Genomic DNA, 24,102 nt, shown 5'->3' with positions numbered 1-24,102 from the left:
CTCCTCTGTGTTGCTGTAAACTGTGAACCACTACATGGTCTTGTGACTCTCTAGGCAGGGGCCCAGGAAAAGGCAGGAAGACTCCATCCCTCCTCTGGGAGGAATGGCATGGGTTTGTGCACAGGAGTCCGTAAAGTCTGGAGACTAGAAACTGGGTTACATGCCTCAGATAATAATGCTCAGTCACATACTAGGTAAATACAAAGTTCGAATGGAAGCCAGCGAGACAAGAGTGATTGCTTTTCTATGAGGGCTCACTGAAGAGTGGGGAGTGCAAACTTTAAGCTCCGGGGCTAGAGAGCAGGGTGCCACCATTTTCATTCCCCCATTGGTGTTGAACGCCTTCAGGGAGAAAAACAGAGCCATATAGAGTAATCTGGAGCTGTTGCACTGAGCCTGGCTGCCTCACAAGGGAAGCTCAATTCCACAAGGGCAAGGACACTTGAGAATCAGTACAACAGGCCCCTCCCCCAGAGGGCCAGAAGGAACAACTAACAAGCCAAGTTTACAGAGAGAACTGCAAAACTTCACTCTTGGGATAAACAGTATATAGTTTTTTCATATTATTCTTTAGTCTTTCAGGTTTTTTTCAGCTATTTTATTTTTTCAATTTTTATTCTTTTTTTTTTTTTAATTTTTTTATTTTTTATAAACATATATTTTTATCCCCAGGGGTACAGGTCTGTGAATCACCAGGTTTACACACTTCACAGCACTCACCAAATCACATGCCCTCCCCAATGTCCATAATCCCACCCCCTTCTCCCAAACCCCCTCCCCCCGGCAACCCTCCGTTTGTTTTGTGAGATTAAGAGTCACTTATGGTTTGTCTCCCTCCCAATCCCATCTTGTTTCATTTATTCTTCTTCTACCCATTAAGCCTCCATGTTGCATCACCACTTCCTCATATCAGGGAGATCATATGATAGTTGTCTTTCTCTGCTTGACTTATTTCGCTAAGCATGATACGCTCTAGTTCCATCCATGTTGTTGCAAATGGCAAGATTTCATTTCTTTTGATGGCTGCATAGTATTCCATTGTGTATATATACCACGTCTTCTTGATCCATTCATCTGTTGATGGACATCTACGTTCTTTCCATAGTTTGGCTATTGTGGACATTGCTGCTATAAACATTCGGGTGCATGTGCCCCTTTGGATCACTACATTTGTATCTTTAGGGTAAATACCCAATAGTGCAATTGCTGGGTCATAGGGCAGTTCTATTTTCAACATTTTGAGGAACCTCCATGCTGTTTTCCAGAGTGGCTGCACCAGCTTGCATTCCCACCAACAGTGTAGGAGGGTTCCCCTTTCTCCGCATCCTCGCCAGCATCTGTCATTTCCTGACTTGTTGATTTTAGCCATTCTGACTGGTGTGAGGTGATATCTCATTGTGGTTTTGATTTGTATTTCCCTGATGCCGAGTGATATGGAGCACTTTTTCATGTGTCTGTTCGCCACCTGGATGTCTTCTTTGCAGAAATGTCTGTTCATGTCCTCTGCCCATTTCTTGATTGGATTATTTGTTCTTTGGGTGTTGAGTTTGCTAAGTTATTTATAGATTCTGGACACTAGTCCTTTATCTGATATGTCGTTTGCAAATATCTTCTCCCATTCTGTCAGTTGTCTTTTGATTTTGTTAACTGTTTCCTTTGCTGTGCAAAAGCTTTTGATCTTGATGAAATCCCAGTAGTTCATTTTTTCCCTTGCTTCCCTTGCCTTTTGCGTTGTTCCTAGGAAGATGTTGCTGCGGCAGAGGTCGAAGAGGTTGCTGCCTGTGTTCTCCTCAAGGATTTTGATGGATTCCTTTCGTACATTGAGGTCCTTCATCCATTTTGAGTCTATTTTTGTGTGTGGTGTAAGGAAATGGTCCAATTTCATTTTTCTGCATGTGGCTGTCCAATTTTCCCAGCACCATTTATTGAAAAGGCTGTCTTTTTTCCATTGGACATTCTTTCCTGCTTTGTCGAAGATTAGTTGACCATAGATTTGAGGGTCTATTTCTGGGCTTTCTATTCTGTTCCATTGATCTATGTGTCTGTTTTTGTGCCAGTACCATGCTGTCTTGATGATGACAGCTTTGTAATAGAGCTTGAAGTCCGGAATTGTGAGGCCACCAACGTTGGCTTTCTTTTTCAATATCCCTTTGGCTATTCGAGGTCTTTTCTGGTTCCATATAAATTTTAGAATTATTTGTTCCATTTCTTTGAAAAAGATGGATGGTACTTTGATAGGAATTGCATTAAATGTGTAGATTGCTTTAGGTAGCATAGACATTTTCACAATATTTATTCTTCCAATCCAGGAGCATGGAACATTTTTCCATTTCTTTGTGTCTTCCTCAATTTCTTTCATGAGTACTTTATAGTTTTCTGAGTATAGATTCTGTGTCTCTTTGGTTAGGTTTATTCCTAGGTATCTTATGGTTTTGGATGCAATTGTAAATGGGATTGACTCCTTAATATCTCTTTCTTCTGTCTTGCTGTTGGTGTAGAGAAATGCAACTGATTTCTGTGCATTGATTTTATATCCTGACACTTTACTGAATTCCTGTATAAGTTCTAGCAGTTTTGGAGTGGAGTCTTTTGGGTTTTCCATATATAGTATCATATCATCTGCGAAGAGTGATAATTTGACTTCTTCTTTGCCGATTTGGATGCCTTTAATTTCCTTTTGTTGTCTGATTGCTGAGGCTAGGACCTCTAGTACGATGTTGAATAGCAGTGGTGATAATGGACATCCCTGCCGTGTTCCTGACCTTAGCAGAAAAGCTTTCAGTTTTTCTCCATTGAGAATGATATTTGCGGTGGGTTTTTCATAGATGGCTTTGATGATATTGAGGTATGTGCCCTCTATCCCTACACTTTGAAGAGTTTTGATCAGGAAGGGATGTTGTACTTTGTCAAATGCTTTTTCAGCATCTATTGAGAGTATCATATGGTTCTTGTTCTTTCTTTTATTGATGTGTTGTATCACATTGACTGATTTGCGGATGTTGAACCAACCTTGCAGCCCTGGAATAAATCCCACTTGGTCGTGGTGAATAATCTTTTTAATGTACTGTTGAATCCTATTGGCTAGTATTTTGTTGAGTATTTTCGCATCTGTGTTCATCAAGGATATCGGTCTATAGCTCTCTTTTTTGGTGGGATCCTTGTCTGGTTTTGGGATCAAGGTGATGCTGGCTTCATAAAATGAGTTTGGAAGTTTTCCTTCCATTTCTATTTTTTGGAACAGTTTCAGGAGAATAGGAATTAGTTCTTCTTTAAATGTTTGGTAGAATTCCCCCGGGAAGCCGTCTGGCCCTGGGCTTTTGTTTGTTTGGAGATTTTTAATGACTGTTTCAATCTCCTTACTGGTTATGGGTCTGTTCAGGCTTTCTATTTCTTCCTGGTTCAGTTGTGGTAGTTTATATGTTTCTAGGAATGCATCCATTTCTTCCAGATTGTCAAATTTATTGCCATAGAGTTGCTCATAGTATGTTCTTCTAATAGTTTGTATTTCTTTGGTGTTAGTTGTGATCTCTCCTCTTTCATTCATGATTTTATTTATTTGGGTCCTTTCTCTTTTCTTTTTGATAAGTCGGGCCAGGGGTTTATCAATTTTATTAATTCTTTCAAAGAACCAGCTCCTAGTTTCGTTGATTTGTTCTATTGTTTTTTTGGTTTCTATTTCATTGATTTCTGCTCTGATCTTTATGATTTCTCTTCTCCTGCTGGGCTTAGGGTTTCTTTCTTGTTCTTTCTCCAGCTCCTTTAGGTGTAGGGTTAGGTTGTGTACCTGAGACCTTTCTTGTTTCTTGAGAAAGGCTTGTACCGCTATATATTTTCCTCTCAGGACTGCCTTTGTTGTGTCCCACAGATTTTGAACCGTTGTATTTTCATTATCATTTGTTTCCATGATTTTTTTCAATTCTTCTTTAATTTCCCGGTTGACCCATTCATTCTTTAGAAGGATACTGTTTAGTCTCCATGTATTTTGGTTCTTTCCAAACTTCTTTTTGTGGTTGAGTTCTAGCTTTAGAGCATTGTGGTCTGAAAATATGCAGGGAATGATCCCCGTCTTTTGATACCGGTTGAGTCCTGATTTAGGACCGAGGATGTGATCTATTCTGGAGAATGTTCCATGTGCACTAGAGAAGAATGTGTATTCTGTTGCTTTGGGATGAAATGCTCTGAATATATCTGTGATGTCCATCTGGTCCAGTGTGTCGTTTAAGGCCTTTATTTCCTTGCTGATCTTTTGCTTGGATGACCTGTCTATTTCAGTGAGGGGAGTGTTAAAGTCCCCTACTATTATTGTATTATTGTTGATGTGTTTCTTTGATTTTGTTATTAATTGGTTTATATAGTTGGCTGCTCCCACATTGGGGGCGTAGATATTTAAAATTGTTAAATCTTCTTGTTGGACAGACCCTTTGATTATGATATAGTGTCCTTCCTCATCTCTTATTATAGTCTTTGGCTTAAAATCTAATTGATCTGATATAAGGATTGCCACTCCTGCTTTCTTCTGATGTCCATTAGCATGGTAAATTCTTTTCCACCCCCTCACTTTAAATCTGGAGGTGTCTTCGGGCTTAAAATGTGTTTCTTGGAGGCAACATATAGATGGGTTTTGTTTTTTTATCCATTCTGATACCCTGTGTCTTTTGACAGGGGCATTTAGCCCATTCACATTCAGGGTAAGTATTGAGAGATATGAATTTAGTGCCATTGTATTGCCTGTAAGGTGACTGTTACTGTATATGGTCTCTGTTCCTTTCTGATCTACCACTTGTAGGCTCTCTCTTTGCTTAGAGGACCCCTTTCAATATTTCCTGTAGAGCTGGTTTGGTATTTGCAAATTCTTTCAGTTGTTGTTTGTCCTGGAAGCTTTTAATCTCTCCTTCTATTTTCAATGATAGCCTAGCTGGATATAGTATTCTTGGCTGCATGTTTTTCTCGTTTAGTGCTCTGAAAATATCATGCCAGCTCTTTCTGGCCTGCCAGGTCTCTGTGGATAAGTCAGCTGCCAATCTAATATTTTTGCCATTGTATGTTACAGACTTCTTTTCCCGGGCTGCTTTCAGGATTTTCTCTTTGTCATTGAGACTTGTAAATTTTACTATTAGGTGACGGGGTGTGGGCCTATTCTTATTGATTTTGAGGGGCGTTCTCTGAACCTCCTGAATTTTGATGCTCGTTCCCTTTGCCATATTGGGGAAATTCTCCCCAATAATTCTCTCTAGTATACCTTCTGCTCCCCTCTCATTTTCTTCTTCTTCTGGAATCCCAATTATTCTAATGTTGTTTCCTCTTATGGTGTCATTTATCTCTCGAATTCTCCCCTCGTGGTCCAGTAGCCGTTTGTCCCTTTTTTGCTCAGCTTCTTTATTCTCTGTCATTTGGTCTTCTATATCACTAATTCTTTCTTCTGCCTCATTTATCCTAGCAGTTAGAGCCTCCATTTTTGATTGCACCTCATTAATAGCTTTTTTGATTTCACCTTGGTTAGATTTTAGTTCTTTTATTTCTCCAGAAAGGGCTTTTATATCTCTCGAGAGGGTTTCTCTAATATCTTCCATGCCTTTTTCGAGCCCAGCTAGAACCTTGAGAATTGTCATTCTGAACTCTAGATCTGACATATTACCGATGTCTGTATTGATTAGATCCCTAGCCTTCGGTACTGCCTCTTGTTCTTTTTTTTGTGTTGAATTTTTATGTCTTGTCATTTTGTCCAGATAAGTGTAAATGAAGGGGCAAGTAAAATACTAAAAGGGTGGCAACAACCCCAGGAAAATATGCTTTAATCAAATTAGAAGAGATCCAAAATCGTGAGTGGGGAGAAAGGGGATAAAAAGAGGTTCAAAAAGGAAGAAAGAAAAAAAAAACAAAAAGAAAAGAAAAAAAAAGAAAAGAAAAGAATTTTTTAAAAAAGAAAACACCTAAAAAAAATGTAAAAAAGAAAAAATATATATATTAGATAAACTAGTAAAAAATCGTTAAAAAAGAAAAAGGTAACAGTTAAAAAAAAATTTTACCCGAAGACGAGAAAAAAAAAAAATGAAAAAGAAAAAATTAAATTAACTGCAAGACTAAAAAAAATCATAGGAAAAAAGCCATGAATTCCGTGTTTGGCTTTCTCCTCCTCTGGAATTCTGCTGCTCTCCTTGGTATTGAGACCGCACTCCTTGGTAGGTGAACTTGGTCTCGGCTGGATTTCTTGTTGATCTTCTGGGGGAGGGGCCTGGTGTAGTGATTCTCAAGTGTCTTTGCCCCAGGCGGAATTACACCGCCCTTACCCGGGGCCGGGGTGAGTAATCCGCTCGGGTTTGCTTTCAGGAGCTTTTGTTACCTGAGCGCTTTCCGTAGAGTTCCGGAGGACGGGAATACAAATGGCAGCCTCCTGGTCTCCGGCCCGGAGGAGCCGAGAGCCCAGGGCCCCACTCCTCAGTGCGCCCTCAGAGAACAGCGCCCAGTTACTCCCGTCTGCCTGACCTCCGGCCGCGCTCTGAGCTCACCGAGCCTGCGACCGGTTCAAGGTAACACGGAGCTGCGAGCTTACTGTCGGCTCTGTCTCTGTAGCCGGCTTTCCCGTTCCAATACCCGCAAGCTCTGCGACACTCAGACACCCCCGATCCTTCTGTGACCCTGCGGGACCTGAGGCCACGCTGACCCCGCGTGGGCTTCGCCCCGGTTTAGCCTCTGGAGCGATGTCCCTCAGCGGAACAGACTTTTAAAAGTCCTGATTTTGTGCACGGTTGCTCCGCTGCTTGCCGGGAGCCGGCCCCTCCTCCCGGGGTCTATTTTCCCGTCGCTTTGGATTCACTTCTCCGCCGGTCCTACCTTTCAGAAAGTGGTTGTTTTTCTGTTTCCAGAATTGCTGTTCTTCTTCTCTTCGATCTGCCGATGGATTTTCAGGTGTTTGCAATCTTTAGATAAGCTATCTAGCTGATCTCCGGCTAGCTGAAGCAGTCTCAGCTTGCTACTTCTCCGCCATCTTGACTCCTCCCCCAATTTTTCTTTTAAAATTTTTATGTATATATATACACAATGTACACTTAAAAATATTTTGGTTTCCTTTCCTTTCCTTTTATTTTATTTTTGTTTATATATAAAAGTTTTCCTTTCTTTCCTATTTTGAGATCTAGTTTCTTTCAACAAACAGATCAAAATACAGCAAAGATCTAGTTTAGTGTTTTGTCCTGTTTCATTTTTTGTTTGATTTTTTTTCTTATTTTGATTTTTTTTTCTTCTGGTTTGTTTTGTTTGTATTTTTCTGGTGTTGTTACTTTTGTCTCTTCTTTCTCTTTCTTCTATTCTTTTCCAGACATAATTACAGAGGGAGAAACTCACCCCAAAAGAAAGGAGGTAGTATCCAATACTAAAAATAAAATGTGAGAATTAGGGGTGCCTGGGTGGCTCAGTGGGTTAAAGCCTCTGCCTTCAGCTCAGGTCATGATCTCAGGGTCCTGGGATCGAGCCCCGCATCGGGCTCTCTGCTCAGCGGGGAGTCTGCTTCCCTTCCTCTCTCTCTCTGCCTGCCCCTCTGCCTACTTGTGATCTCTGTCTGTCAAATAAATAAATAAAATATTTTTAAAAAAATGTGAGAATTAGAATTCAAAACAACAATTATAAAGATACCAGCTGGGCTTGAAAAAAAACATAGAAGAACTAGACAATCTCTTACTGTAGAAATAAAAGAACTAAAATCTTATCGGGCCAAAATTAAAAATGCTATTACCTAGATGCAGTCACAAATGGAAGCTCTAACGGGGAGGATAAATGAGGCAGAAGAGAGAGTCAGTGATATAGAAGACAAAATGATGGAAAATAAGGAAGCTAAGAAAAAGAGAAGAGCAGCTACTGGATCATGAAGGGAGACTTGGAGAAATCTGCAGCACCATAAAGAAAAATGATATCTGGATAATAGGGGTCCCAGAAGATGAAGAGTGAGAAAGAGAGGCAGAAGGTTGTTTGAACAAATTATAGGGGTGCCTGGTGGTTCAGCTGGTTGGGCATTTACCTTCAGCTCATGTCATGGTCCCAGGGTCCTGGGATCAAGCCCTGCATGGGGTTCCTTGCTCAGTGGGAAGCCTGCTTTTCCCTTTTCCTCTACCCTTCCTCCCAGCCTGTATTCTCTATCTCTCTCTCAGATGAACAAATAAAATCTTAAAAACAAAAACAAAAACAAAAACAAAACAAACAAGTTACAGCTGAGACCTTTCCTAATCCAGGGAGGAAACAGGCACCCAAGTCCAGGAGGCAAAGAGAACCTCCTCCCTCAAATATCAACAAAAATAGGTCAAAACCATTACAAATTAATAATAAAGCTTGTATATTTCAGAGATAAAGAGAAAATCCTGAAAGCCACTCAGGACAAGAGGTCCTTAACCTACAAGGGTAGAAACACAAGGTTGGCAGCAGACCTGTCCACAGAGACTTGGCAGGCCAGAAAGGACTGGCATGATATATTCATCGTGCTAAATGGGGAAAATATGCAACCAAGAATACTTTATCCAGAAAGAGAAATATTAGGAATTTTTATTAGGAATAAAATTTAGGAATAGAAGAGAAATAAAGAGTTTCCAGGACAAACAAAAACTAAAGAAGTTCATGAACACTAAATCAGCTCTGCAAGAAATATTAAAGGTGATCCTTTGAGCAAAGAGAGGACCCAAAGATAACAAAGATCAGACAGGAACAGAAGGAATCTACAGAAACAGCAACTTTAAGATAATACAATGACACTAAACTCATATCTTTCAATAATTACTCTGAATATAAGTATACTAAATTCTCTAATCCAAAGACATAAGGTATCAGATTCGATAAAAAACAAGACCCAATGATATACAAGAGACTATAAGAGATTCATTTTAGACCAAAGACACCTCCAGATTGAAAGTGAAGGGGTGGAGAACCATTTATCATGCTAATGGATATCCAAAGAAAGCTGGAGTAGCAATCCTTACATCAGACAAACCACATTTTAAACCAAAGACTGTAGTAAGAGATGAAGGACACCATATCATAACAAAAGTGTCTATACAACAAGATCGAACAATTGTGAATATTTCTGCCCCTAATTTGGAAGCAGCCAAATATATAAACCAATTAATAACAAAATTAAAGAAACATACAGATAATAATACAATAATAGCAGGGGACTTGAACACCCCACTCACAGCAACAGATAGATCATAAGTAGACAATCTACAAGGAAACAAGAGCTTTGAATGATACACTGGACCAGATGGATGTCATAGACATATTCAGAGCATTCCATCCTAAAGCAACAGAATACACATTCTTCTTGAGTGCACATGGAACATTCTGCAGAATAGATCACATACTGGGTCACAAATCAGATCTCAAATTGTATAAAAAGACTGAGATTATATTATACATATTTTAGACCACAATGCTTTAAAACTTGAACTCAATCACAAGAGAAAATCTGGAAGAAACACAAATACATGGAGGTTAGAGAGGTTAAAGAATAAATGGGTCAACCAAGAAACTAAAGAAGAATTAAAAAAATACATGGAAACAAATGAAAATAAAAACACAACTGTTCAGAACCTTTGGAATGCAGCAAAGGTGGTCCTAAGAGGGAAGTATATAGCAATACAAGCCTTTCTCAAGAAACAAGATAAGTCTCAAATATACATCCTAACATCACACCTAACGAAGCTGGAAAAAGAACAACAAGTAAAGCCTAAATCCAGCAGGAAAGGAGAAATAATAAAGACTAGAGCAAAAATTAATGAAATAGAAACCAAAAGAACAGTAGAACAGATTGACAAAACCAGGAACTCCTTCTTTGAATTAATAAGATCGACAGACCCCTAGCCAGACTTATCAAAAAGAAAAGAGAAAGCCCCCCCACAATCATGAATGAAAGAGGAGAGATCACAACCAACACCAAAGAAACACAAACAGTTGTAAGAGAATATTAAGAACAATGTATGTCAACAAACTGGGCAATCTGGAAGAAATGGATGCATTCCTAGGAACATATAAACTACCAAAACTGAAATAGAAATAGAAAATATGAATAGACCCATAACTAGAAAAGAAATTTAATCAGGAATCAAAAGTCTCCCAACAAACTAGAGTCCAGGGCCAGATGGACTCCAAGTGAAGGCCTACCAAACATTCAAAGAAGAACTAATACCTATTCCTCTGAAACTATTCCAAAAAATAGAAATGGAAGGAAAATTTCCACACTCTTTCTATGAGGCCAGTACTACCTTGATTCCAAAACCAAAGACCCCATCAAAAAGGAGAATTACAGACCAATATCACTGATGAACATGGATGCCAAAATACTCACCAAGATACTAGTTAATAGGATCCAGTAGGATATTAAAAAGATATTCACCACAACCAAAGTAGGATTCATTCCTGGGCTGCAAGAGTGTTCACATCCACAAATCAATGAATGTGGTACATGACATTAATAAAATAAAGAATAAGAACCATACAAGCCTCTCAATAGATGCAGAAAAAGTGCCTGACAAAATACAGCATTTTCTTGATAAAAACTCTCCACTCTGTAAGGACAGAGGGAACATACCTCAATAAAATATAAGCCATATATGAAAAGCCCATAGCAAATACCATCCTCAGCAGGGAAAAACTGAGAGCTTTTCCCCAAAGATCAGGAAGATGACAGGGATATCCAGTCTCACCACTGCTGTTTAACATAGTACTGGCAGTTCTAGCCTCAGAAATCAGATAACAAAAACAAATAAAAGGGATCCAAATCAGCAAAGAAGTCAAACTTTCACTCTAAGCAGCTGACATGATACTCTATGTAGAAAACCTTAAAGACTCCACTAAAAAATTGTTAGAACTGATATAGGAATTCAGCAAAGTAACAGGATATAAAATCAAAGCACAGAAGTCAGTCACATTTCTATACACTAACAATGAGGTAGAAGAAAGAGAAATCAAGGAATCAAGCCTTACAATTGCACCAAAAATCATAAGATACTTAGGAATAAATCTAACCAAAGGGGTAAAGGATCTGTACTCTGAAAACTATGGAACACTTATGAAGTAAATTGAGGAAGACACAAATAAATGGAAAAATACTTCACGCTCATGGATTGGAAGAACAAATGTTCAAATGTCTATACTAACCAAAGCAATCTAAACATTCAATGTAATCCCTACCAAAATACCATCAGCATGTTTCATAGAGCTGGAACATACAGTCCTGAAATTTCTATGGAAACAGAAAAGACTCTGAGTAGCCAAAGGAATATTGAGAAGGAAAACCAAAGCTGGAGGCATCACAATTTCAGACTTCAGGCTATATTACAAAGCTGTAATCATCAAGACAGTATGGTAGTGACATAAACAGACACACTGATCAATGGATCAGAATAGAGAACCCAGAAATGGACCCTCAACTCTATGGTCAACTAATCTTTGACAAAGCAGGAAAGAATGTCCAGTGGATAAAAGTCTCTTCAACAAATGGTGTTGGGAAAATTGGACAGCCATATTCAGAATAATAAAACTGGACCACTTTCTTACACCATGCACAGACTCAAAATGGATGAAAGACGTAACTGTGAGACAGTTCTCTTGCCTTTGGAGATGTATCTAGCAAGAAGTTGCTGCTGCCTGTGTTCTCTTCCAGGAGAAAAAGCAAAAATGAACAATTGGGACTTCATCAAGATAAAAGCTTTTGCACAGCAAAGGAAACAGTCAACAAAACCAAAAGGCAACCTACGGATTGGGAGAAGATATTTGCAAATGTTTTGTCAGATAAAGGGCTTCTATACAAAATCTCTGAAGAACCTATCAGCACCCCAAAACCAAAATATCCAATCAAGAAATGGGCAGAAGACATGCACACAGACACTTCTCCAAATTAGACATCTGAATGGCCAATAGACACATGAAAAAAATGCTCAATATTACCTGGCATCAGGGAAATACAAATCAAAACCACAGTGAGATACCACCTCACATAGGTAAGAATGGCTAAAATAAAAAAACTTAGGAAACAACAGATGTTGGCAAGGATATGGAGAAAGTGGAACCCTCTTTCATTGCTGGTGGGAATACAAACTGGTGCAGCCACTCTGGAAAACAGTATGGAGGTTCCTCAAAAAGTAAAAATAGAGCTGTACTATGACCCAACAAGTGCACTAGTAGGTGTTTACCCAAAGTATACAAACATAGTGATTCGAAGGAACACATACACTCCAATGTTTATAGCAGCAATGTCCACAATAGTCAAACTATGGTAAGAGCCCAGATGTCCATGAGCAGAAGAATGGATTAAGAAGATATGGTATATATATATATCACTCAGCCATCAAAAAGAATGAAATCTTGCCACTTCAGTCATATATGGATTTCACTCACATGTGGAATTTAAGAAACAAAGGAGACAAACATAAGGGAAGGGAAGGAAAAATAAAACAAGACAGAATCAGAGAGGAAAACAAATCCTAAAATACTTAATTATAGGAAACAAACTGAACGATGCTAGATAGGAGGTGGGCAGGGGATGGATTAACTGAGTGATAGACATTACAGAGGGCACTTAAGTAATGAGCACGAGGTGTTGCATGCAACTGATGAATCACTCAATTCTACCTCTGAAACTAATAATACAACAATATACGTTAATATGAAAAAATAAAAAATAAATAAATAGTAAAAGTTCTTGAGGGCTAGGCACAATATTACTTCAGGTACTCAAAATATTTGTTGACAATCAATTTTCGTTTGAGTCAGAGATCCTGCCTTAACTAAAACTTTGAAAGTTCCTTATAAATATGAACATGCTTTTTAGATAGCAATTCTGAATACTTTTAGATATTGTTACAAATATTTAGTTTAAAATTTAAGAGCATATATATTAAGGAAAAATGTTTGACTCTGTCTATCAATATTACTGAAGTCTCAGAAAGTATCAAAATAATTATTCTCTTTCACTTTCAGTCCTAAGTATGAAAACATCTGATGCTAACCATGGTACTTCTCTTAAAAGTTTTTGTTGCTTCTGGTTGCCTAGACTTATTTTGTTGTACAAGGCTTTTTATATTCTGTCCTTAATCTACCACTCAAATAAAATATTTTACCACTCCCTATACTTCTAGCCACAATGAAATTCTTAACCATTGTTTATACACTACATGGAATGGACCCAAATTCACATGCTGAAATCCTAATCCCCAGTGTGGTATCACCTATGAGAGGTGATGATGTCATGAGAGTGGAGTCTTCATGAATGGGAATAGTGCTCTTAAAAAGAGACCCCAGAGAGAACTGTTGTTCCTTCTACCATGTGAGGACACTGAGAAGATGAACATTTATGAATTGGGAAGAGGGACCAACCAGACACTGAATCTGGTAGGATCCTGAACTTGTCGCAGCCTCCAAATAAGAAATAAATGGCTGTTGTTTAAGCCACGCAGTCTATGGTATTTTTGTTATAGTAGCTTGAACAAACTAAGATACCATGTTAGGACATTTGTAAATTCTCTGTGCCTTTTTATTTGCCATTTAAATTTTCTGTTTTTCTCTCTCCCACTCCCCTGCCACTTTTTTTGGCCTGGTAAGCTCCTATTCATTCTTCAAGACCCAGTTTGAATGTTATCTCCTCTGAGAAGTCTTCAGGGATTTTCTAAAGGCAAAGTGAATGTTACTGTCTATTGTATGACTGCTTTCCCAAATAGGTAGTAAACTGCAGGACATGAGGGAAACTGTTTTATTAATCTTTGTATTCTCATCGCCTGGCTCAGAATGGGAGCTTAATGAATGGGAATGCTTAATGAATGGAAGAATATCTTGTCAGTCTCTGAGAAACACAGTTGTCTTCCCACCTAAATATAGCCATTTATAATTTTTCTGTAGCCATAATATAATAGTGAGGAATGTGAGGTTATCCTGACATTTTCAAGGCCTCCATAGTTATATTTTTGAATTAAAAAAAAAAATCCTGATCCACAGCTTCTTAGAAAGAACTTTTAAAGTATCTTTCTGTAATTCCTTGAGCATATAAAAATTTCTGTATTTTATTTTCCTCTAGAGAGAACTGAACATTTAGAAAGCAATTTACAAAGTAGAAGCAACTTAAACAAAACAAATGGTTGAAGGAAAAAAGAGGCAAACCAAACAACAGATTCTTCACTATAGAGAATAAACTGGTGGCTACCAGAGGGGAAGTAGGTGTGGGGATGAGTAAAACAGAGGAAGGGAATTAAGAGTACACTTACTGTGATGAGCACTGAGAAAATACAGAACTGCTGAATCATTATATTGCACACCTAAAACTAATACAACACTGTAGGTTAATTAAACTAAAATTTTAAAAAAATTTTAAAAAGGAAAAGCAACTTACTTTGTTTCGATCTTGTATAACCAATATTTTTCCAGTATTTTCATCAAATACAGCTCCTGTTGGGGGAAAAGTAAAAGATAATTGAGAAATATTTCTTTCACCTTGGACTCCTCCCATATGCCTATCTGTGGTCACCAAAATCGTACCCATCCTGGAAGGCCTAGATAAATTACTACCTCATCCATGGACACTTTTAAAATCTCTCCAGCAATAAACTGCTCAGCTTCTCAGGTTCTTTTAACAACCTGGAATACTAATGATGGTTCTAGCATATGCTAAATTGTAGGATAACCAGTCCCATAAATTTCTTCTCTAGATCATCTATTCTTGATGGTACATAGATAAAGAAATTAATTTTTCTATCCTTCCGTAGCACTTATTTTAATGTCATATTTTAAGTGCTTAAAAACATTTATTGAATAAATGAAGTGACTTTTCTATTCTCATTTTTATTCCTTGTATAGAACATGGGTTGTGCCCCTGATAATCTAAGTCTCAAATATCTCAATATTCAGTTCAGGATCTCCCTGAAGCCACTTACATGTATGTATTTTTTTTTTTATCATGTGTGTATATGACTTTTATAACATACCAATATGTTGCTTTGGGATAACTGTTTATTTTATATATGTCCTAAGTTCTAATCCTTTCATTTATTCATTCAGTATATACACTGCCAAGCATACTACACATTTGGCTAGACGTTAACGGGACTCAAATAAAGAAGGTCTATTAGTTTTTTGACAATCCTGGGTCAAAAATATAAATGATACCTTAATGATTTGCATTAAATCCTTTAAATGCTATAATTTAAAAATATTTATATTTACATAATATGAGGAAATATTGTTAAAAAGATATATTCTACACACTCTTTTAAGATTAATTAAGTTCCTATATATAATACTTATGGATTCTTTATATAGTAATTGACCCCTGTTATATGTCAGGCATTTATTGAGGTCTAGGGATATAGTGGTAAACAAAACAAAATATCCTAAGTGGGCTTACATTCTGGTGTGTGTATGAGAAGGTAACAAATTATATAGAACATGAGGAGACAATGCTATGTAGAAATAAAATACAGAAAGGTATACGTATATATAACACAAGGAAGGGCAAATTTCTCTGAAATGAAAACTGCACATTTTAGTGTTTAAAAAAAGGAAAACCACTAAGTGAGATATAATTAACATTAATGCTGGCTTCCATTAGAAAGAATAAACTATAATTTAACTGGACTTTATAAGGGTTAGAATGCCAAAGAAATGTCAAGGAAACCTACTCTTAAATTTTAATAACTTGTGATTACTCAAATTGCAATTTTCCCTAATGAATTATAAACAAGAGCAAAATACTTCAAAGACAAAATCAGCAAAGCTAAAGTACAATGCGAGCGACCCCTGCTGGTCACAACTTAAAAGATAAATAAACACAAATAGATCAGGGATTAAAGAGAGATTATTATTTTATTATGATTAGTCAGGTACTGTGCTAAGTGCTTTATGCACATTATCTCAGGTATTCCTCACAATACTCATGTGAGTGGTATCATTTTTAGTGCTTATATTCACACAGCCCTAAAACTGTCTGGATTCTGAGCTGGTATTTGCACTATGCAAGTGTCCCTTCCCTACACAACTGTGCTCTCTGGGGACATAAGTTTCTAAGAGCTATCTAATCATTCAAGAAATATTTATCTACTTTATGCCAGACACTATCTTGAACCTGACAAGACAGTGGTGGAAAAGACAGAATACCTGTCTTCATAGACTTTATATTATTGTGGGGGAAATTAAGTACATGGTATAATTTTAGATTGTCATGGGTGCTATATAGAAAAACAGACCTGGATAAAGGGGCCACGAATGATGAGACTGGCATGCAGGAGGACTGTATTTTAGAGAGGAAGGTCAGGAGACTTTTGAGATGTTGGAGCAGAAACTTCAGCTCTAAAGAGCTAGATAAAGCCCTGGCAAAGACCATTACAGGAATAGGAGCCAATAGGTGTTAAAGCTCCGAGGCAGACACAAGCTCGCTGTGTCTGAAGAACAGTAACAAAACCATAGCTCACTCCATTCCAGTGTAGGGGAGGAAAGATTTTTCCTCTACCCGCTTAGGTTATGTATCTAGGGCTGTGAACTGAGCTGACAGAATGTCTTCTGTCAGATTAATGGAGAAAAAAAATACATATTTTTTTAATTTATTATATTTACATATATATGATTTCATATTTACATGGACTGGCTGGTGATGGAAGATGATTAAAAGGAGTGAAAATCCCAAAAAAGTGTTTAAGCCCAGGGGCATATATATATCATTTTAACAAAGAGCAATGAATTATGGAGCCAAGACAAAAGAAAAAGGGGGTTGGGATAAGGGAGGTAAATGGTAGGAAAATGACTAGGACATATATAGGGGCAAATTAGGGATACAAGAGTTATTTTAATAAGGTTTATTTGTATAGACTCGACTTGGTGTCAGCTCGCCATCTTCCATAAGAATGTCTCCTCTTCCTGGTACAAAAAATTTATGCCCTGCTTTTAGGTTAAAAAAAAAAAAAAAAGACCCTTCCTGTATCTAGTATTTCTTGAGCTCAAAATAATCAATATGGCAGATATTCAGAGTGGTGTATTTTGTGGTGATATGTTCATCTGCTATACCTACCTCCTGTTGCTTAGAACAATAAATGTCAATTATTTTCCCTTCACCTAAAAAATGCTATACCTTTTCAAAACAATTTCTTATATGATTTCATTGCCACCCCTAATAGCCACTTCATATCCTAGTTATACTTCAAGACTGTTCAAATTCCAGATCTCTCATTGCCTGAACTCCTACGGTATATCTTATCTATAATACATACTATAGTATTTAGTTACAAACAAGGGCTTCATAGTATACTCTTTATGCATATATTACTAATTCTGTAGTAATAACTGGATTTAAAAGTCTAATTTAAAAAGACTGTACCAATGAATTGATAATTGCATGACTTTCTTTTTTTTTTTTTTTAAGATTTTATTTATTTATTTGACAGAGAGAAATCACAAGTAGATAGAGAGGCAGGCAGAGAGAGAGAGAGAGAAGCAGGCTCCCCGCTGAGCAGAGAGCCCGATGCGGGACTCGATCCCAGGACCCTGAGATCATGACCTGAGCCGAAGGCAGCAGCTTAACCCACTGAGCCACCCAGGCGCCCAATTGCATGACTTTCTAATGAAGTGTGAGGGTGTCATCAAATTGCCAAGTAGTCTTTTGAAGTAGAGTAGAACGGAAATTTCTATGTCTCTATTTGTTAAAAGTGAGTGAGATCATGGATACAGAAAACATTAGGCATCCTTGAACAACTCCTTTTTAACCTCAAAGGTGTACACTACCTTTGAAAACGCTTGTAAGTTGTATGAAGGCAAATAAAATTATTAGTTAACTTACTAGCTTACATATAATACTGCTTTCATTTAAGTCATCAGGAGTCTTTACTATTTCACTTTTCCTGGAAGTCTAAGAATTTTCTTAGCCCTGGTTCTCAAAGGACGGTCTAGGGACCAGAATTAACATTACTAGTAGCAGCAAAGAATTTATTAGAAATGCAAATTTTCTGGCAACATCCCACACCAGCTGAATCAGAAACTCTTAGATGTGGGGCCCAGCAGGGTGTTTTCAGCAAGTCCTCCAGGTGATTTTGATGCACCCTACAATTTGAGAACTCCAGTCTTAACCTGGAGCGAATTTCGCAAGACCACATCTTTGGAGTTAATCATTGGCTTGAAAAATCCATAATATACTTAAATTGTGTATCTTAAACAACTGTTTAATGCAAATATCCTTAAGAAGTAATGCCCAAATAAAAAATCTGCTTTCCTTTACCTTAAATTTCACCTAAAAGTTATCTTATACTTAATACACTTACATAATTAGTACTAATATGTTTTACCATAATGACTTACTCCTGATCCTAATTCAGTGTTAATATTTGAATACTGAAGTTCAAATACCTATGTAAAAATTTTGAAAATTATCCTCTGGAAAACTAAACACCAAACTTGCTTGGTGTGCTGCCCTCTGCTGATTTGTAAGACAAACTTCTGTTTAAAGCACTCCTTAATAATCCCAAAGATCAAGCTGTTCATTACACATGAATAAAATACCACTTAGCTGTAAGAAAAAATTGGGTGAAACCGCTAAAAGGTCAATTTTACTGTTAGTTTGAAACTGACCTGCAACTCCTACTTGATGTGTAGCATATCCTGGTAATCTGCTGGGTCCCTCTCCCAGCCACAGTGTCAGCGTGGATGAATCCGATTCTGCATGGTGAAAGCAGAAACCCAGGGAAGCAGCAGGGGCAATAAATCGGCTTTGGAGGATAGGGATGTGCAGCCATACTGCTATCCTACCTTCTGATCTCCATTGCTGTATTGCAGCTAAAATGCAGATGAGGATAAAAATCTGTAAACATTTTCCAGTGAAAAGAGTCGAAGAAATAAAAAACTCATTTCAGGTATCACCCCTTCCAAAAAGCCATCCTAAAACATCCACCTTCCTTAGTCGTTAGCTAGGAAGGGTTGGGGGAGGGGAATCCTAAAATGCTCTGCTTATATGACAGCACAGGAGCTATGTTTTATTGTAATTAGTACTTTGTTATGGGATTTTTCCAGCAGACTGAATTCCTTGAGGATAGAGTTAGTAATTCATATCACCTGACACACTGCGTGGCGCATAACTGATGTTCAATATTTGTAGAATGAACAAAAAAACTTGATTTAAACAAAATAAATTGCTGTTCCCTTTAATCCTTATTTTAATCTTTATAAATGACTCTTATGGGCTTCTACTTACACTTTAAGAGTTCTGTCATAATATTTTTGGCTTATAAATTTCAAGGTGGTTAAAACTCTACGGTTTTTTTTTTTTTTTTTTTTAAAGATTTCATCTATTTATTTGACAGACAGAGATCACAAGTAGGCAGAGAGGCAGGCAGAGAGAAAGACGAAGGGAGGCAGGCTCCCTGCCCAGTAGGGAGCCCGATGCCTGTGCTGATGCTGGGCTGGATCCCAGGACCCTGGGATCACGACCTGAACCAAAGGTAGAGGCTTTAACCCACTGAGCCACCCAGGCACCCAAACTCTACGTTTTTAATAACGTATACTAGTCCTAGAAAAAAAAATGAAAATATAATGAAAAAATCAAAACTTATCTTACTAGCATGAAGAGATAAAAACTTAAATTTTGACACTTTTCCATGAATATAATTTTGGAATTTATATCACACCATATATAATTTACAGCATATCTTTTACTATTTATTGTAAACTATTTATTGTAAACATTTTGCTGTCATTAAAATTTGTAAGGAACATAAGTTTTTAATGACAGTATAATTTTCCTCAGATAAGTACACCAAAAACTATTTAACAAACCTCTTACTCCTGGATAGATTATTTCTACTTTATAAATAATAACCAAGATAAACGTAGATTTTTGTTTTGACTTCTGTAAATTCTCTTAAGATTGAACCAGAAGAAAAAGATGCCAATATTTGGTCCTCACTAAGCTCCAGACACTGTATATATATTATCTTGTTAAGTTCTCACAGCCTGAAAGGCAAGTATTATCACCCCTAATTTATGGGTGAAGAATACAGTAGTATTCTCAGATTGTTTTCTCCATCAATCACCTCATTTAATCTTTACAATAATCTTGCAAATTGTGTGCATGTGTGGTGGTGGGAAGGTTTGATTATTCATTTAATGGTTAATTTCTTTTTCCGCCTCTTCTCTTCTCCAGCTGTGCAGTGACTCCCTGTTAAGGACCATGTTCTCTACTTCTTTAAAAGGCAGTGGATCTAATACAGTGACAAACACAGGGGAGCCTTTCACAAAAGCTGCTTGATTTGGGACTATGGAGTCAGATCCTTCTCACCCATCTCTCTCTCTGATTTAAATCTTTTTAAAATTGATGTACAATTACATAAAGGGCACAAATCTTAAGTGTACATTTAAGGAGTTCTGACACATACATACACCTGTGTAACACACTCCAGTAAAGATTACAGAACATTTTTATGACCCCAGGAAATTCCCATATCCTCCCTAATCATTCTAATCAAGTGAAAAGCTAGTTTGACTTAATAACAAAATTTGCACTAGCTCTTAGAGGCCGCATAATGCATTAACAACAGATTCCAGAGCCAAGGGAAATTAATCTCTCTGTGCCTCAGTACCATTACCTTTAAAATAAAGGTAACAGTATTTACCTCAGAGTTGTTATGAGGATTAAATGAATTAATATTTGTAAAGTTTTTAAGTGTCTAGCAATAGAAATTCATAAATGCAATAGAATATTTTATTTAAAAAAAACTATAAAAAGTATATAGCACTATGTAGATTATAAATTAGTTTCCTATAATTTATCTTTGATCACCACATGTATCCAATAAAATAATTAGGGTTGGCATTATTCACCTAAGCAACCTAAGAGGCAAATATTTTTAGTGGTGGTTTGCCTAATGGCTAAGCACCCGTCAGAACCCGGGACCTGAAATCTGGATGTGTGACTTTAAATCCAACACCCACGCTTTGCCTTTTAGACTAAGGAAGTGCTTTAACTGCCTGGCCACTGACAAGTAACAAGTCTGTGCAATAAACACCTGTGTCTTCCCACACATCGGTAGATACATTAAAGGATGAACATTCGCTTGATTCTTCTATGGCTGATACTGTTGGAGTCAGCAATTATTCACAAGCAGGAGAGAAAATGCGGTGAAGAGGCAAGTAGTTTGCGAAGGAAAATGATTAAAGAATGAACTAGCTGAATTATATTTACATAAATGCTCATTTGCCATATTCCTCATTATCTGAAGTTTTGAGTAACAGGATCTCTCCAATGCTGAATTTCCGTGCTAGGCCTTCAAGTCGAATAGAAGAACCTAATCACCGGCTTCTCTGAAAGTGAAAGCGCCTCCATCTAAGCTGTCTTTCCTATCTTTAGACTTAAGTTCAAGGAAAGCAGAGAGTTTTCTTATTGAAGACTGAAAGCGCCCACTACCCTCCCTGGTTAATCATAAAAGATTTGTTGCTTTGTCTCTAGCAAACTCCAGTTCTTGCAATAGGCCCCAGTCATGGCATTGCTAAGTCCTGTTGGGTTTAACCTGTTTATGGTCACCTGTATTTGCTCTAACCCAACTCCCTTGATGCGTCAGCCTGACCCAACTCCCTTTCCAACAGTGAATTTAACCAAAACCCACAATAATAAGAAGTACCTTTCCATTACACATACAACACAATTGGTCCATTCATTCACCAACCCCTCTGGTCCATTCATTGTTCACCACCCTTAGAGCTTTGTCTCGGGCAAAGTGCCCTGCAGAATTAAGTCCCGGTAAATATTAACACTACTGAGCGCATGTGGTAGAGGCCAAGCTACGCACATTATATGCATTACCCTACGGAACACCCCAGCAACCCTGTGCGTTACTAACCGGTTTTATGGAAGGGTAAATGATAGTTTACAGAACTTGCCGAAGGTCACACACTAGGAAGTTGATGAGAAACTAGGGCTGCCGATCAGCAAGTCTGGAATAGTTACAATTTCAACCAAGTGCCTCAGAAACCTCCCTGCAAAGGGCCCAAGAAAGGAAACAGGGGAAATTGGTACGGGTCATGCCTGCCCTCTCTCCCTAGGACTCGGTACTTGATTGACTGAGACCGTGTTAGGTGGATGGGGGCCCCGGTTACTTTATTAGAAAGGTTCCGGAGCCAGGGAACCCCACGGCCCAGGCACACTTGCCCTGCAAGCGCCTCTGGAATGAGGCGGCGTCCAGGCGGTCCAAGGCGCCGCGCCGTGCCAGGCGCACCGAGACGCCCCCGAATCTGTCCAGCTCTCCCCGCAGTTCTTCCGCTCCGGCGGGGGGGTCCCACCTGCAACGCGGACCGCCCGAAGCCCCGCGGTGGCCGGACAACAGCCTCGCGCTGCGGATTCGCAGGAGCACTGCGCGCCGAAAACTCCCGCTAGTTAGAGGCAGCATTTGCGCGTTGGCGTCCCACCGCTAGCTCGGCCCTTAAATCAAGTTTCCTTGGAGTTCCCAGAGCGGAGGTCGCTCCCGTAAATATTGGAAGAGTGCCATCCGAAAGTTGTGCTAACGTTACAGCATTTTTTTTTTTTTTTCCCGGCGCTATACGGAAGTAACCGCGAAGTCCTGTCCACCAGCTCCTCTCAGAAGTTTTCCCGGTTCCAGGAAAGCCAGAGAGAAACTTTTCCACCACTTTCTTTTTCTAGTTTAAGTCAACAGACGTTTGTTCAGGGATAGGAAAGGCGGGAAGAAGCACTGCGCTCCACTTGGGGGATTACGGTGGAGGGCGGAGTCTCGTTGACTTCTGCCCCGGAAGTTTTTCTTCCAGAGACTCGAGCACGTTGAGCCGGCTTTGCTGCAGCCTTTCCTAGGCTTCCTTGTGATCATGTCTTCCAAAAAGAACAGAAAACGGCCGAATCAAAGCGCAGACAATGGTTCAACCTCGCCCTCTTCTGCTTCTACTCTTTTGGGGCCCTCGGCATCTTCTGCTGGGCCAGGAGCGGCGGCAACGGCCGGGATTCTGGTTGTGACCAACTTCTTAGAAAAGGGTAAAGCGTTTTGAGTGGAGGCGGAGGGGCGGCAACTTGAGATGTAGACCTTTAGGTGATGCCGCCTTTAAGGTGCTGAGGCTTTTGAAAATTGGGCGACACAGAGGTGTGACAGTGGCACGCAAGTGTGTACACCCGAAGTCGTGCCTGCAGAAACGGCTTATCCGTGGATAAGTCACGCCATCACTTTTGTAAATTGTTTTGAATTTGTAAATTGAGCTTGAAACAACTTTTCCTCGTTTAAGATTTACGACACATTTAACTGCAAAATTACTTAAAACTACGAGCATAGGATATATATACCAGAAAACTAAACAGTTCAGTAAAGATGTGGATCCATCTTTCCTAAGAGAGATTAATGTGTCTCCAAGAATGAAAGACTTCAGGATTTGTTCTTTTACACAGATTCTAGTATTTAATAACAGCTACTGATTACATAGTATTGTTGTCAGTAGTTTGGGTATGTCACATACATATCTCGTTTAACCTTCATAGGAGCCCTGGAAGATGGATGCTGTATTATTATGCCTATTTGAGGGAGAAAGAATAGTTAATGTGATTGGCTCCAGGTTCCACAGGTGCCAACTGCCAGGCAGAATTTGACTTTAAAGCCTTTATCCTAGGTCAGAGCTCCCTTGAGTTAGGAGAACGGATTTATCTGAAAATTTAGTTGTTAAAGCTTCTATGTGTGGAAACGGTGTCATAGCTTTGAAAAAATGGAACACCAGCTAAACTGGGGGCAAGAATTTTATGTCTAATATACACCCTAATGACAATCTTAGAATTAGCACAGTGTTTTCAGTCTCATTTAAGGATCAGAGGATAACTTGTTCTGGCCTGCATATTTAATCTTTCAACTGGATCCTTCCCATTGAAATTTAAACCTGCCGATTTCTCTAACATCTTAAAACAAAAGTCCCACATTTTCTTCTTACCACCACCCTACCTCTTTCCATTCTTTCATTTCCAAATTTCTTCTCTTTTTTTTAGATTTTATTTTTAAGTAATCTCCCAACGTTGGACTTGAACTCAGAACCTGAGATCAAGAGTTGTAGGCTCTCCTGACCAAGCCAGCTAGGTGTACCTCATTCCCAAGTTTCATAAATGGAGTAGTCTCTCTCCTCATC

At 38.5% G+C, this 24,102-nt stretch overlaps 2 protein-coding genes across 9 annotated transcripts in view; one reads left to right on the top strand and one right to left on the bottom strand.

The window, feature by feature from the left end:
* NUDT6 (nudix hydrolase 6) overlaps positions 1-22,634 on the bottom strand; it is a 54,095-nt gene extending 31,461 nt beyond the window's left edge. Inside the window, exons 1-3 of one of the 3 annotated variants that reach the window (XM_059169012.1) lie at positions 22,145-22,631; positions 18,577-18,780; positions 14,360-14,415 (exon numbers count right to left, since the gene is read on the bottom strand). In XM_059169012.1, coding sequence (XP_059024995.1) covers positions 14,360-14,415; positions 18,577-18,780; positions 22,145-22,382 — 498 coding nt within the window. In that variant the 5' untranslated portion in view covers positions 22,383-22,631. Of the gene's footprint in view, positions 1-14,359; positions 14,416-18,576; positions 18,781-22,144 lie in introns of all 3 variants that reach the window. The other 2 variants (XM_059169013.1, XM_059169015.1) reach the window with 2 other exon arrangements.
* Positions 22,635-22,750: 116 nt separating this feature from the next.
* AFG2A (AFG2 AAA ATPase homolog A) overlaps positions 22,751-24,102 on the top strand; it is a 333,130-nt gene continuing 331,778 nt past the window's right edge. For all 6 annotated transcript variants that reach the window (XR_009352283.1, XR_009352284.1, XM_059168987.1 and 3 more), the window contains exon 1: positions 22,751-22,975. Coding sequence is in view for 4 of the 6 variants with exons in the window: in XM_059168987.1 (XP_059024970.1) it covers positions 22,813-22,975 (163 nt within the window). In the remaining 2 variants the exon portion in view is untranslated. The remainder of the gene's footprint in view (positions 22,976-24,102) is intronic.

This window comes from Mustela lutreola, chromosome 1 (genome assembly GCF_030435805.1).
Source record: "Mustela lutreola isolate mMusLut2 chromosome 1, mMusLut2.pri, whole genome shotgun sequence".
NCBI lineage: Eukaryota > Metazoa > Chordata > Mammalia > Carnivora > Mustelidae > Mustela > Mustela lutreola.
This window is presented reverse-complemented; position numbering and strand designations above follow the sequence as displayed.